The sequence below is a fragment of the Megalobrama amblycephala genome, linkage group LG17 (assembly GCF_018812025.1).
Source record: "Megalobrama amblycephala isolate DHTTF-2021 linkage group LG17, ASM1881202v1, whole genome shotgun sequence".
Lineage (NCBI taxonomy): Eukaryota > Metazoa > Chordata > Actinopteri > Cypriniformes > Xenocyprididae > Megalobrama > Megalobrama amblycephala.
The window spans coordinates 29,418,712-29,433,096 of NC_063060.1; the positions used below are offsets into that span (position 1 = coordinate 29,418,712).

General features: G+C 37.1%; 1 protein-coding gene across 1 annotated transcript; it reads left to right on the top strand.

Annotated features, from left to right (window-relative positions):
• The first annotated feature begins 557 nt into the window (after nucleotides 1-557).
• prrx1a (paired related homeobox 1a) lies at nucleotides 558-6,124 on the top strand. Its single transcript, XM_048164055.1, has 4 exons — nucleotides 558-1,248; nucleotides 3,684-3,859; nucleotides 4,044-4,225; nucleotides 5,242-6,124. Exons 1-4 carry the CDS (start codon nucleotides 1,002-1,004, stop codon nucleotides 5,372-5,374), a joined length of 738 nt encoding a protein of 245 aa, XP_048020012.1. The 5' UTR covers nucleotides 558-1,001; the 3' UTR covers nucleotides 5,375-6,124.
• Nucleotides 6,125-14,385: the final 8,261 nt, after the last annotated feature.

Genomic DNA, 14,385 nt, shown 5'->3' on the forward strand with positions numbered 1-14,385 from the left:
TCTATTCAGTTTGACAAATAATGATTTCGAGATGATAAAATGACAAAAGTTGAACCCAAAAAATTTTTTTTTTTGCTTTTTCATTAAGGAGCCAAAACAAATATGATATATAAAAAAAACGCATGACAACAAAAATCGCTTCCTGAATGTTGGTTACGCTATTGGTTTGGATTAATAGGCCTATGACAACAAAAACTTTGCTTAATTTTAAATAAATAAAAATAAAATGACAAACTAGTGTAATGTAGTCTTTGATATATTTTATTTAAACCCAAAATAAATATCAATGACTTTTAATTCAGAAATTTATACCATGTTTATCATATTTGTATGAGTTTTTTATTTCGGAATAACTCGTAGCCTATATATCCGGACCCCCAAAAAACTATCACGTTTTTTTTATTAAGTTTTTTAGTGGGGTTGTTAGGGGTGGAGAAAAGAGATATGACTTTGTTAAACGTTAGAAACGCCGACAAAAAACATTGCCACGTAATTAGGGCTTCTTGTATGTCTATCATCCCTCCCCAGGGCTTCAAATGCTCGTGTATTTTGCTCTAAGGCTCCCCCCTCAGCGCCAGTGTGTACCGTTTGAAGTACCGGAGAAAGGAGCTGAGAGAGGCTCGTCCGACCTCCTACTATTGGGCGTAAATCGTTCGTCTGTGCCATCAAACCTTTCTCGCCAGATAACTCCTTCCCTCACTCTCGGAATGAGAGGAGAAAGTCTCAGTTGCAGAAACTAAGAGGGAGTCGTCGGGTAAAAGGCGAAAACTTTGGAGTTCTAAATTTGGAGATATCTTTCGGTGATGCCTTTTTCCATAAAGACGCATGATTGCCAAGTAAAAGAGCGATAATTACGCTTGTTTGGATTCACGTGACACTGAACTACGGATGCAGAAATCAAAATTGATCTATTTGTCGAATATAGAGTGATTGTTTATGATCAAGACTTAACCCATGTTGGTTATATGTAGAGGATATCTTGGGTTTCGTCAGTTTGCGTCATGACTTCCAGCTATGCTCATGTAATGGACAGACAAGCCACGCTACCTAACCGACTGGAGAGTCCGATCAGCGCGAATCAGGATCATTTACAGGCTAAGAAGAACTTTTCCGTGAGCCACCTGTTGGATCTGGAGGAGGCGCGGGAAATGGTGGGAGCTCAAGCGGAGGAGAGCGCAGGAGAGGCGGGCAGGAGTATGCTCGAGTCTCCGGGACTGACCAGCGGCAGCGACACGACACAGCAGGAGAGTAAGTGCACGAGTAGAACATGATCCCCGAAATTCTTTTAATTACTCAAAACATTCGTAGCTTTGAAGTAGGCTTAGGGTGATAGTTAATTAATTTTTTCTAATTTAATAAGACATAAGTATAGCTAAGCAAGATTTCAACACAAAAATTGAATATTAAGTTAATTAACATTACTTCTATTTAGGGTTTCCCAGCTGAGTAAATGCAAAGAATTTGTACAAGCTATTCTTTATAGCCTATGAACACCCTACACATGAACTAATAGATGATTAGCACTGTAGCGTGCAGAAAACAGTCACCTTAGCAGATATGTGACAAGACATCAGTAGCTACTGAAGGATGCTTATTGGCCGTACAAGAGTCCCAACTCTGAATGCGTTCTGCTTCATTTACTCCATATGCGTTTAGTTAGCAATTAAGCAGTAATTAATTGTAGTGTATTGTTGCTTAGACATTCCAAACTTGTTTAAACAATAGGCCTAAAAATAGCCTACATCTAGGCCTGCCTAATAGTTTTCTTCGATAGGCCTATTAAGGTTTATTAAAATAAAACAATAGCCTATCAAAACAAAATTTTAAACTTTGAGCAGAAAAGTGATAATTTTGTAAACCTTTCAGACTAATTCTGCAGGATGTCATGACTGTAGACTTACCAGTCAGCAATTTTTTCTCAATGAAGCCAATGGCAAGAGTGATCTCGGATCTGCAAACTCACTAAAGGAGATTGTAGGCTAAGTCTTCTAGAGCATATGAAAAAAAATATGCGTTTCAGATTTAAAGAAGTTGGCTAGTCCAAAGTTTCAGTGAAGTACTAAATTCACTAAATTTGTTAGACCGTCTACATGTTTCCAAACTATAAGGGTTTAACAAAACTGTTCGTTTATTTTTATACTTGTTTTGCGAAAGCTATAGGCTAATTAGCCTATGTCTAGGCTACCTGATGGGCTTTATTTTTTGCCCATATAATTTTTAATCTTTCTCTTTGAACACGAAGATTAAAACGAAATAAATTTTAATAAGTAGCCTAACTAAATAATAGCCTTATAATAGCGCGTGTATTTCGTACATTGGAGAAATAAAATTAGGCCTATAACCACACGATTTACTCGGGGGCATTTAGGACTAGGCAAAAAAAAAAAAAAAAAAAAAATCCTGAACCATTTACGCAACATTTCAGATGTGAATTTATATGTACTTGGTCTATTTTAAGATAAATGACCAATGAATAACCATAACTGAAATGAAGATAAATCTCATGTAGGCCTATAATAGACGAAAAAGTCGAGATGATTTTCGTTGTCACCAAGCACACAGCTGTCACATAGCTGTTCATGCTCTGGGCCCAGTACTGATAACCTCTTCTTTCAGCTTTCTTTCGACTTTACGGCCTTGGAGGAATTGGGGCGAATCAATTCGTCACTGGGGCATTTTCTCCCTCTCTGGGAGTTTTATGGAGCGATTTAAGAACTGATTTATGTATCAAAAGAGGAGTGAGTCTGCAACTATCTGCTTCTCCCTGGATCAAAAAATCCCTAGAGACATTAAAATTGTCATTTTACTACTAGAAGAAGCCAGAATAATTTTAGAAAGAAAAAAGGTAAAATAATGAAGAAAATAGATACATGAAATACTATGGATAAATAATTTAACTGGAAACTGATACATGTAGTTTTACTTCATATACATTTTAGCTGATGGGTTTTTCTATAAAACCTGATGATTATATATATATATATATATATATATATATATTAGTTTTAAGTTCCATTTCTGTTGGTGTAATATCATTTATATAAGATTATGCTAGACTGGATGACATAAAATATTACAACACATCAATTATTTTATTTATTACTTTATTTTCTTTGATGTTTTAAAAAAAACAAAGTTTTTCCTCTAAAAATGTTTCCGCACTGTTTATAAAAAGCAACCATCAGAAAGTCAAAATCACATTTCTGAAAGGATTTTATGTAATCATAAGGAAAAATCAAGAAATAAAAAAATAATAATAATTGTGCACATTTTTAAATAATTTGATAAGGGTCTGGGGTTATATTGACCCAGCGGGTTTATTAACTTAAAATGTGTTGAAAATGTATTGGAAAAAAAATAGGAGAAAAATTGCAGATTTTTAACGAATTAGGATCAGTATTCTTGCTTACGCATGATTTGATTGGCATACGGTTTTAGGAAGGAACATCACTTTTGCCTTACAAGTATCTGCAGCTCCATTCCATTAAGCCAAGTGTCCATTAAACAGTTATAAACTTCCAGTTTTTCAAAGAAATGTTTGTGACTTTGGGTTGAATATTTACTAGTATGACTTAAGCATAATCCTAAGAATTTAATTTCCTTTTTCCAGGTTGTTTATTGAGTAGGCCTACAGACTATAATGGGGATATTCATGTCATCCTTAAATCTCTCTGTGTGTGCAGATGAGCAGCTCAACTCAGAGGAGAAGAAAAAGCGTAAACAGAGGCGGAATAGGACCACGTTCAACAGCAGTCAACTGCAGGCCTTAGAGAGAGTGTTTGAGAGGACGCACTACCCCGACGCTTTTGTCAGGGAGGATTTAGCACGCCGAGTCAACCTCACTGAAGCTCGAGTGCAGGTTAGCCATTTTTTATATTAGCCTGGTCTACAGAATGTAATCGTGCTCACTGTCGTCACTTCATGTGGATGCAGCAGAAGCACATCCTTGTATTTTACCTTCTCAGTTGAAACTAAACACAGTGCTCCATTATAAGGCTACTCTTCAGACTATGTCAAACTGAGCACCTTTCATGATTTTCCAGGTGTGGTTTCAAAATCGGCGGGCGAAGTTTCGACGAAACGAACGCGCAATGTTGGCCAGTAAAAATGCCTCATTGCTCAAGACTTTCTCAGGAGAAGTAACAGCCGTAGAGCAGCCTATTGTCCCACGACCCGCTCCCAGACCAAATGACTATCTGTCTTGGGGCAGCTCACCATCGTACAGGTTAGAAGTCCATCTCATTTTTTAAGCCTCTGCTGCTGTTTCCATTGGTTGCACAGAAGTTATAAGAATATTCTGGGTTATTAACATCTGCAGCAAGAATATAACGTTGCCCTCATTTAACTAAAAATGTGAATGAAAGTAGTATACTTGTGAATAAATGTTTGAAATATTCAACTATACCACCATTTCAAAAGTATAACCATGAGATTTAAACACTAAATATGTTAGTAAGTGTGACCTGTCTGTGCGAAGTTACATTCGACTTAAGGCCAAGGGTTCAATTCCCTGGGAATGTATGTACAATAATTGGTTACACTTTACAATAAGATTTGCATTAGTTAACTACATTAGTTAACATGAACTAACAATGAAAAATAGCATCTTTTAATATTATTTGATGTACATGCGCTAAAATGAGCTAACAGCGAACAGTTATTTATTAACTAACGTTGACAAAGAATAATAAATATGTAACAAATGTACTGCTTAATGTTAGTTAATGCATTAACTAATGTTATCTAATGGGACTTTATTGTAAAGTGTTACCCAATAATTGCAATGTCACTAGCCTTGGATAAAAGTTTAGATGTAAATAAAGCACCGTTGGAGCTGAATTCTGCGAAATCCACCTACAGAAATTATATCAGTGATACATAACGATGAATAAGAAAAGTAGTTTTAAGGATACTTTAGACAACTCTACAACTTGAGTAAGAGGCATTTTTAGGGAAGATTTCATAAAAATGCTTTAACAAAAATACCACTTTACGTTCCTTTTTTTTATTGGTGTTAACATCTCTTTTTTCCAACTAAGAGAGTGAAAATTATTAAAAGTATTAATTATTAAAAAATATAAAATGATTGTCTTGAAATCAGAGATGTGGTGCCACAAATGCTATCCATACAAAAACATATGAATAATTTTTGTCTAAGTAAATAAAATGAACAGACACAGAACATGCATTATTTATAATTAATGAAAAGTGTGAACTCTCATCCTGACTTCTTCCTTACAGCGCCATGGCAACTTATTCACCATCATGCGCTAACAACAACACAGCCCAGGGCATGAATATGGCCAACAGTATCGCCAACCTGAGACTGAAGGCCAAAGAATACAGCCTGAACCAGGTACCCACCGTCAACTGATGTGGACAGCAGGGCTGTCAGAGACTCTGAGCCACATGTCAGAGAGCAATCCCAAAGTCTCGACAAAACTGGCCCCCTACTATTGACATAAATGTTGTTTTCTGTCATCCTATATGTGTTTTACTCTTATCCATCAATTCTACAAGGAAACGAGAACTTCTCCAAGGTACAGAGCTTTCCTAAACCAATGATTTACATAAGACTGTCATGTTCTTGGCATGTGGGAAAATGACATGTGGGAAAATTCAGTTTTGGAAAGCACAAAATGGAAACTTTCTCTGTTCGCACTCACTGTGGCAGTATGAGTGTGGTCATCCCGTTTGAAGACCGTGGCTTACTATAGATTTCTTTCTCGAGACTTTTGCCGACCACAGGGATTTGATGACCTTTGCGGAATCCATATACTACAATCTTGTGGACATCTGGGAAGTTTTTAGGATTTCCCCCTTGATTTCTCCTTGGAACTCATAACTATGCACTGAGGCCACAAAATTGGGATTTGGATATTTTGATAATTTGGAACAGGGTGAAATTCGGCTACCTTATTACTCTAAAATCAATCCTCACTGTTTTCAGTTTAAAACATGCCGGGGTTATTTGTTCATTTTGGCATATTCAGAACTCTAGCCATATATGTAAGTAATGAATTTGGAGCCTTGTTGATTTTACCCACTTATATTGTCTAAACATATCTAAACATGTAATATTCCTTCGCAATAAAGATGTCCAAGCAGTTGCGCTTCAGGGTTAGAGTGTCCTCAAATGTCTATGGCCTGCTAGAGAACACTTCGGCATTTGCAAAAATTGTTACCATGTTTTTACCACAACTATGTTCAAGATTCACTAATTAGCATGTATATAGACTTTACTTCTTCTCTGGCTTGTTCTGTTGCTGGCAGCAGTTCCACATTTCAGATATCAATTCCTATTTCGTTATGTACGTATAGCCTCAGAAGAGGTGTTTTAGAATAAAACTAGATGAAAATCGTATTCACACTATTGGCCCATGCATTGAATTTACAAAATTATGTAATAGAAGGAAAGGCAGGTGAAATCATTGAGAAACCCAAGAGTAGTGAGAGTTTAAGTGCTTTTCCAAAGCTAAACTGCTCAAAGTGTGTTGTGGGCTCCCATGGATGATTGTTACTCTTTCCTTCTCTCAGTGTGAACATCTACCTTTAAACTGTAAAATAACTCTTTGTCGGGACTCCTGGGGGTTTCGTGAGAACCCGTAGAAAGCTTTGCAGAAATTCCTGCGGCTCTTTTCCTCTCCACCCATTTTCAACTCTGTTCTTTTCTAGGGTAAACAAAGGCAAGGAAACTAAAAAATTTAGCTAATCAAACTGGTCATTTACAATGTGATCCAAACACTTCTAGCGCTGTTGTTCTTCTCCTGCCAGCTATCGTTCCAATAAAGTGTTGTGTATTTGCTTTGGATTTGAAAGCGTTTTAAAGGTTGAAGAGAAAAATCAGCTGACAGGAGTGTTCTGAAAAATAGCCTTTGCTTTTTACTACCTGATGATGGAGACTTTGGTGTCGCGTGGTGAACCTTGATTCCTTTACGCAGTCTTCAGGCCCAGCGCTGTTAATTTTTTGTTGAACAGGAATGTTTACTTTCAAAACAGTCTGTTTATGGCACAGGAAGCGATCGTTTGAGTTTAAGTGGCCTCGGGCTGTTTTTGAATGGCTGACACTGGCTTGTTTATGTACCTGATGGCTCCCTTGGTCTGCTGATTACATGTGACCTCATATGACCTCAGAGACAGTCAATTGGAGGAAGGGGGTGAGCCGGTGAGTTGTTTTTCTTTTCATCTGTCTTTCAGCTCTGTGAATGAAATCTGTCAGCTGTCATCACTGTAATGTGTGCCAACAATTTGTTTACATCATGTTTTGTGGGATAAAATGAGATTCTCACACAGCATTGCTGAATATCTTAGATGTCAGCGCACTAAATTAGTGCGCTTTATGTACTGAATTAGTTGATATTGGCTATTTTGATTGTGCATGCTCATTTCTAGTTTTACATTTTGATTACCTTTGCCAATTGCCATAATCTAACACTCACTTAAGAGCACTGCTGTTTAAAAGTTTGGGGTCTGTAAGATTATTACTTTTAAGATATTAATACTTTTATTCAGCAAGGATGCATTTAAACTGATCAAAAGTGACAGTAAAGATTATAAAATATTTGTAATTCAAATAAAAGCAACTTTCTATTCATCAAAGAATCCTGAAAAAAAAAATTGTTCTGTTTTAACAAAAATATTAAGCAACATAACATAAGAAATTTTCTTGAGCAGCAAATCAGCATATTGGGATCATGTGACACTGAAGACTGGAGTAATGATGCTGAAAATTCAGCTTTGCCATCACAAGAATAAATTACATTTTGAGATATTAAAATAGAAAATGGTTATTTTAAATTGTAATAATGTTTCCGATTTTATTTTTATCAAATAAATGCACTTCAAAAAACATTTTAAAAATCATACTGACCCCAAATAAACACGTAAAAATTTGATAAAGCTGTTTAATGTAATCTTTAGCAAATCGAATTATTTATTTTTCATATTGTACTTTATGATGTTGTTATGCCTATATAAATTCACTTGTAGCACATGAACATCTGCAGGCAGTAGAACAGCTTCAGTCAAAAGAGTTTCAATAAATCGTGTTATTCCAACTGTTAAAAACTATTGGAAGATAAGGTTGTTTAACATTCAATAAAATGTTGCCTTAGGCTTTCCAAATACAGTTGGCAAGAGCCTCTTCACATCCAAGATATCTAGATTAGGACCGACTACGTTCCTCATTAGTTGACCTCTTCCGAGTTAGCAGTGATGGACAAGAACTGTGTTTCTCAATGATCCGAGTTTGAGCATTTTCTTAAATGATGCATCTATATTAAAATTCCTGTTTTTATTCCATTTGTGATGCCTTTAATGTGGCTTCTACCCACAAGCTGTGCTCGTTCCAGCCAATTTACAGCGGAATCTTTATGATCCAAGCAGTTCATGAGTCAAACCCTTTCCAAATACAGCCATCCTCTGAGGACCTGCAATATACGGGATGTTCACTTTGGAGAGGGAGCCATTTCCTATTTCTACAGGTTTTTTTTTTTTTTTTGACACTACCCTCTTTGAACCATTTATATCAAGGTTGATGGGCCTTGAAGGTTCCTTAACAAAGTGAGTCTCTGGTTGGAGGATTTTTAATGATACATGCAGAAAGCTGGACGGATTTGTTACTGTCCTCGCGCCAACATCAACCAAACACCTAAGAATGAATTTATGACTCTAAAACACGTGCAAGTTTTATCCTGTAATGTTCTCAGGTGGGCTACTATGCTCATATATGTTTGTTCACACTGTTGATTTCATAAATAATGAGAAGTCTTTGCTCATGTCCCTAGGAGAGTTGTTTGAGGAAGCCACTAGAAAAGACTGAAAAAACAACTTTCATGTTGTCTCCTCTGTCCCCCTGCCTGGGCGTCCATCTTACCTTTCACAGCCTGGGCTCGCTGACCCCAAGTGCTTCCAGATGTCGTCTAGCTCTAACCTGAGCCCCAGCGGCCCTGATCATACGTCCACCCCACCCCCACATCCCTCTGCACCCTGCAGCCCACTGACAGAGCCTCCCCACGGACGGACAGCTCCACAGATGACAAGCGAGCAGCTCACCCCCATCAACCTCCACATCTGGAGCCCATTAAGAAGGAGACAGTCAGAGAGAGAGAGAATGCTAAAGAGAATGGGGTGGGGGTTCAGCTAAACTAGTGTTGGCTGGAATTGCGGTTTGATCTCTCCTCAAGCTGTTACCTTTGAAAATGCCAATTTTTTTATAGCTCATTATAGTAAACATTATTGTGCTTTCTGGAGATAATCTCAGAGATAATCAATACAATTACCATGTAAATAAAAAGAATTCTAATTATGACCACATGGGTTATGGTATCATATTGATAACATGCTCCTTTTAATTAAATTATATAATTGCAGATTTTTTAAATTCTCACCCTCATATTGTTCCAAACCATGCTGCTATTTTAACATGACTGTTTTTTGTTTTTTTGTTTTTTTGGAAGAATAGTTACACAGCTCTTGCCATTTAACATTTCATTTTAATCGTGGGCTGTCAAACATAAAAAACACCATAAAAACACCACAGTGCAAAAACAACTTCTTAATGAGTAAAAACAAACAAAGAAAAAAACATATTTTCCAATAAAAATGCCTAAAATCATTGAAAACAGGATACATTTATTTGGGAATCAACACTATAACATGGAATAAAATCTGACAGTGCCAAAACAAAATACCCTTATATTAAAGATACATTATCTGAAAACAAGTTTTAATATATTAAGCAGCATTGCTTCTCAAGTACATTTATATTGTTTCAAAGATATTAAAAAATATTTAAATTAATAATAAAATTGTAAAATTAATTTCAGTTATTTTTATAATGGATTTTTAAATATTTTAACATAAAAAACAAAACAAACTCATAAAATAAGGCAAACTCAAAACAACTTGAGCTTGGCCCATTCAGAAAAAAACAAAATAAATCTATCTGCTGTTCTAATAAATTATTATCACAATATCTATTCATCAAATACCAAACAGATGCATCATCTTGGAAAAAAGTAGCTTGTTCCTTGAAGACAGCATTCCAGATTGTGGAAGTTATGAGGCTTTGAACATTGTTTTACATTTTTCAGAAATGATGAATGCTGGAGATGAAATGGTCCAAAACACTGGTCACCTCTCACACAGACACTGAAAATGATTGCTCTGAGCAATGAAAAATATGCTCTGAGAGCCCCAAAAGAAGTCACTCCAGACCTGATGAGATACATTGCCCCAGCAATGGTCCTGTCAGATCAATCTGTTTTCACTACATATTAAAATTGAAATGTTTTTCTAAAGGTCTGTCCTCAAACAACCTCTCCTTTCTTTAATAGCAGTCTTTCAAATTGTGTCCATGAGAAGTTAGTTGAAATGGACATCTCTAGTTGATAATGCCCTCTGGAGCAGTTTAGAACTCATCAAAGCAAACAATCCCAACATTGCTCGTTCAGTCTCTGTTCTCTCTGCTCTCTCCCAGAGGAGGAAACCTTCTGAACCAGCACCTCCCCACACGGACCTATCTGACTATCATTTCCTCAGCATGTGAACAGTGATGTGGCACTCATGTTAGAGTCTGTCACGGTTCATTACTGATCACTCTCAGGTACACAGACATTCAGAGCCAGTGAATAAGTAGGGGGAAACTGTAAATGATCCATATTGGGGGAAATATACATCTGCAAATATTTAATAGCTGTAAGAGACACACAGGCACTAAAATATTTCATTCTCTCTCCATTTTGGATCTTGTGCATGTGAAATAGTTGGATTTAGAATAATTTTAAGAATAAACAGGTCAGTCAGATTCTTTAAAATAGTTTACATTTAGAGACATCAGCACGCAAGGCATCATCTGTTTAGCTGATGATGAGTATTGTCCTGAGATTTAGTTTTAAAGTGCCCCTATTATGCTAATTTAAAGGTTCCTAATTGTGTTTTGGAGGTCTCCTATAACAGGTTTTCATGCATCAAAGGTCAACAATTTTTTTCTCATAATATACATTGCACATCACCACATTTTTCAATGATTCTCAAACGACTCGTCCGATAATTCAGTTTCTCTAAATCCCTCCTTTCCGTGAGCCTGCCCTGCTCTGGGGTGCGTTTCCCAAAGCGAACTATGGTCGCAAGTTCCGTCGTTACCAATAGAGTTCAATGGGACTTACGACCATGGTTCACCAACGATGCTTTCGGGAAACGCACCCCTGATTGGATTCAACTTGGGTCGTCAACCATAACTCCTTCCAGGACAGCCAGGAACCTTGGAGTGGTGATGGATGATTGTTTAAGCTTCACAGATCATATCGCTACAACGGCCCGGTCCTGCAGATTTGCCTTGTACAACATTAGGAAGATTAGATCCTTTCTATCGGAACATTCCACACAAATTCTTGTCCAAGTTCTTGTTCTATCCAGACTGGACTATTGTAATGCTCTCTTGGCTGGCCTTCCAGCATGCACTGTCAGGCCTCTACAACTGATCCAGAATGCTGCAGCAAGAGTGGTCTTCAACGAACAGAAGAGAGCGCATGTCACACCTCTCTTCATCATTTTGCATTGGCTGCCAATAGCTGCTCGCATCCAATTCAAGGCTCTGATGTTTGCCTACAGAACAACCACTGGCTCTGCACCACTATACCTAAACTCACTACTTCAGACTTATGCGCCCTCCAGAAGCTTGCGTTCTGCAAGTGAATGGCGCCTTGTGGTGTCATCCCAAAGGGGCACAAAATCACTCTCACGGACCTTCTCCGGGTCTGTTCCTGGCTGGTGGAATGACCTACCACGCTCTATCCAAGCAGCTGAGTCTAGCCATTTTCAAAAAACTGCTAAAGACATATCTTTGTCGTCAACACTTGACCCAGTAATAGTAGCACTTACTTTTTATTTATCTTACTTTTATATATATATATATATATATATATATATATATATAATTTCTATTCTCTTTTTCCATGTATTTGTGTATTAAAGGTGCCCTAGAATTAAATATTGAATTTATATTGGCATAGTTGAATAACAAGAGTTCAGTACATGGAAAAGACATACACTGAGTTTCAAACTCCATTGTTTCCTCCTTCTTATATAAATCTCATTTGTTTAAAAGACCTCCGAAGAACAGGTGAATCTCAACATAACACCGACTGTTACGTAACAGTCGGGGTGTACGCCCCCAATATTTGCATATGCCAGCCCATGTTCAAGGCATTACACAAGGGCAGAACATCTGGATGTGCACAGCTGAATCATCAGACTAGGTAAGCAAGCAAGAACAATAGCGAAAAATGGCAGATGGAGCAATAATAACTGACATGATCCATGATAACATGATATTTTTAGTGATATTTGTGAATTGTCTTTCTAAATGTTTCGTTAGCATGTTGCTAATGTACTGTTAAATGTGGTTAAAGTTACCATCGTTTATTACTGTATTCACGGAGACAAGAGAGCCGTCGCTATTTTCATTTTTAAACACTTGCAGTCTGTATAATGCATAAACACAACTTCATTCTTTATAAATCTCTCCAACAGTGTGTAATGTCAGCTTTAGCCACGCAGCATAGCCTCAAACTCATTCAGAATCAAATGTAATACATCCAAATAAATACTATACTAACATGATCCGATGTATGCAAGCAGCATGCATGACGAACATCTTGTAAAGATCCATTTTGAGGGTTATATTAGCTGTGTAAACTGTGTTTATGCTGTTCAAGGCAAGTGCGAGCTCCGGGGGAGGGGGAGCACGAGAATTAAATGGGCCGCAACCTATATATCGGTGCATAGTTAATTATGCCCCAAAATAGGCAGTTAAAAAAATGAATTAAAAAAAATCTATGGGGTATTTTGAGCTGAAACTTCACAGACACATTCAGGGGACACCTTAGACTTATATTACATCTTTTAAAAAGAAGTTCTAGGGCACCTTTAAGGAAAACAAATGCCTTGCTGTGAGCACTTTACTGATGCAACTGTGACTTGACACAGAACTTACATACTGTTGTACTCATGTTGATTTGATTGCTTCTACTATTCTCATTTGTAAGTCGCTTTGGAGAAAAGCATCTGCTAAATGACTAAATGTAAATGTACTACAATCATGGCTGACAACGAATAGTGTATTTCTATGATGGCATTAGTATATCTGAAAACATTTATTTTGTGTGATGCTACATCCACCGCGCTAAATGTAAGTTCTAGATGGTGCTATATGGGCCAGCACAGCATAAACAAAAAAATGACTGCGCACCTTTAAACATGTTTGTAAACCATCCAGCTGCTCTGTGGCATGTTGGACCATTTGAAGTTCAGTTTTCCTTTCCTTCTCTGTTGCTTTAATAGCAACTCCCTCTTTCCCCAAGTGAAGGAAACAACACTACACTAAAACTCCAGGAGAAGGAAAACAGGTTGGGGCGGAAGACGGCATGAGAGAGTTTTTCTAACAAAGTAGCCACACCATAAATCTGCAGCACAGGCTTATGGAAGGAAGTAGTGATATTATACATCTGTCCCAGAGGCTTTGCACCTTCCTCCCCAGGCTGATTAAGTGGACTCATTCATAAAGGCTGCTATTGTGCTGCTTATCATAACTCATCTGTATATTCAATACAATCAGCCCCCTGCTGCAGGTAAAAATTCCACTGATTTACACGCTTAATTACGAACCTCACTGGACCACAAAACTTCACTATTACAAAAGGGAATTCGGGAGAACTAGCATATTATCACTTTGTCAAGTTTGTTTTGAAAAAAATTATCGACAACAAATTAGATTATTATCAAGCAGGCCCAGGAAAATTATCCTGATCTTCTATACCTTCAAAGCAACTGAGAGATATCATGATAAATCAGCGATAATCAAAACATACTCTCCTAGTGTCATGGACTGGATTGTAGTATTCAATGCATGACGAAGAAGATATATTCAGTAAAGTTTAATGGAGTATTACGAACAAGGATCAGGGAAAAGAACCAAGAAAACGACTACAAACACAGTGTAACATAAAGCTAGAAAAGAACAGACTGAAACTAAGGGCGTACATACACAGTGAACTAAGGAGTTAACGACAAAAGAGGAAAACTGAAACAGCAAACTAGAAAACTGACAATGAAAAACAAAATGAAGATCAAAAACAAACTCAAAATGTGACACCTAATGTCTCTAACAGAACTGAGGATTCATTTCTATGAGTTGGTTTAGTGGATGATTCATTGTAATGAACAAGGCTGTGAAGAATAGAAGTGTTCAATGGACTGTATTGTTTTTTAGTAACATATCGATTGTTCAGCTGAAGAAATGTCTTTCTGAAAAAATAAAAATGCTGTCAACCCTGATTAAGGAAGTCCCTGTGTTGTGAAGCCACCCCCACCCCCCAATATTAT

Excerpts from the sequence above, each read along its gene's own strand:
- prrx1a (XM_048164055.1), top strand. The coding sequence starts at position 1,002 with ATGACTTCCAGCTATGCTCATGTAATGGACAGACAAGCCACGCTACCT. Across the intron at positions 1,249-3,683 it reads CGACACGACACAGCAGGAGA|ATGAGCAGCTCAACTCAGAG; the intron begins GTAAGTGCACGA and ends CTGTGTGTGCAG. Across the intron at positions 4,226-5,241 it reads GGCAGCTCACCATCGTACAG|CGCCATGGCAACTTATTCAC; the intron begins GTTAGAAGTCCA and ends TCTTCCTTACAG.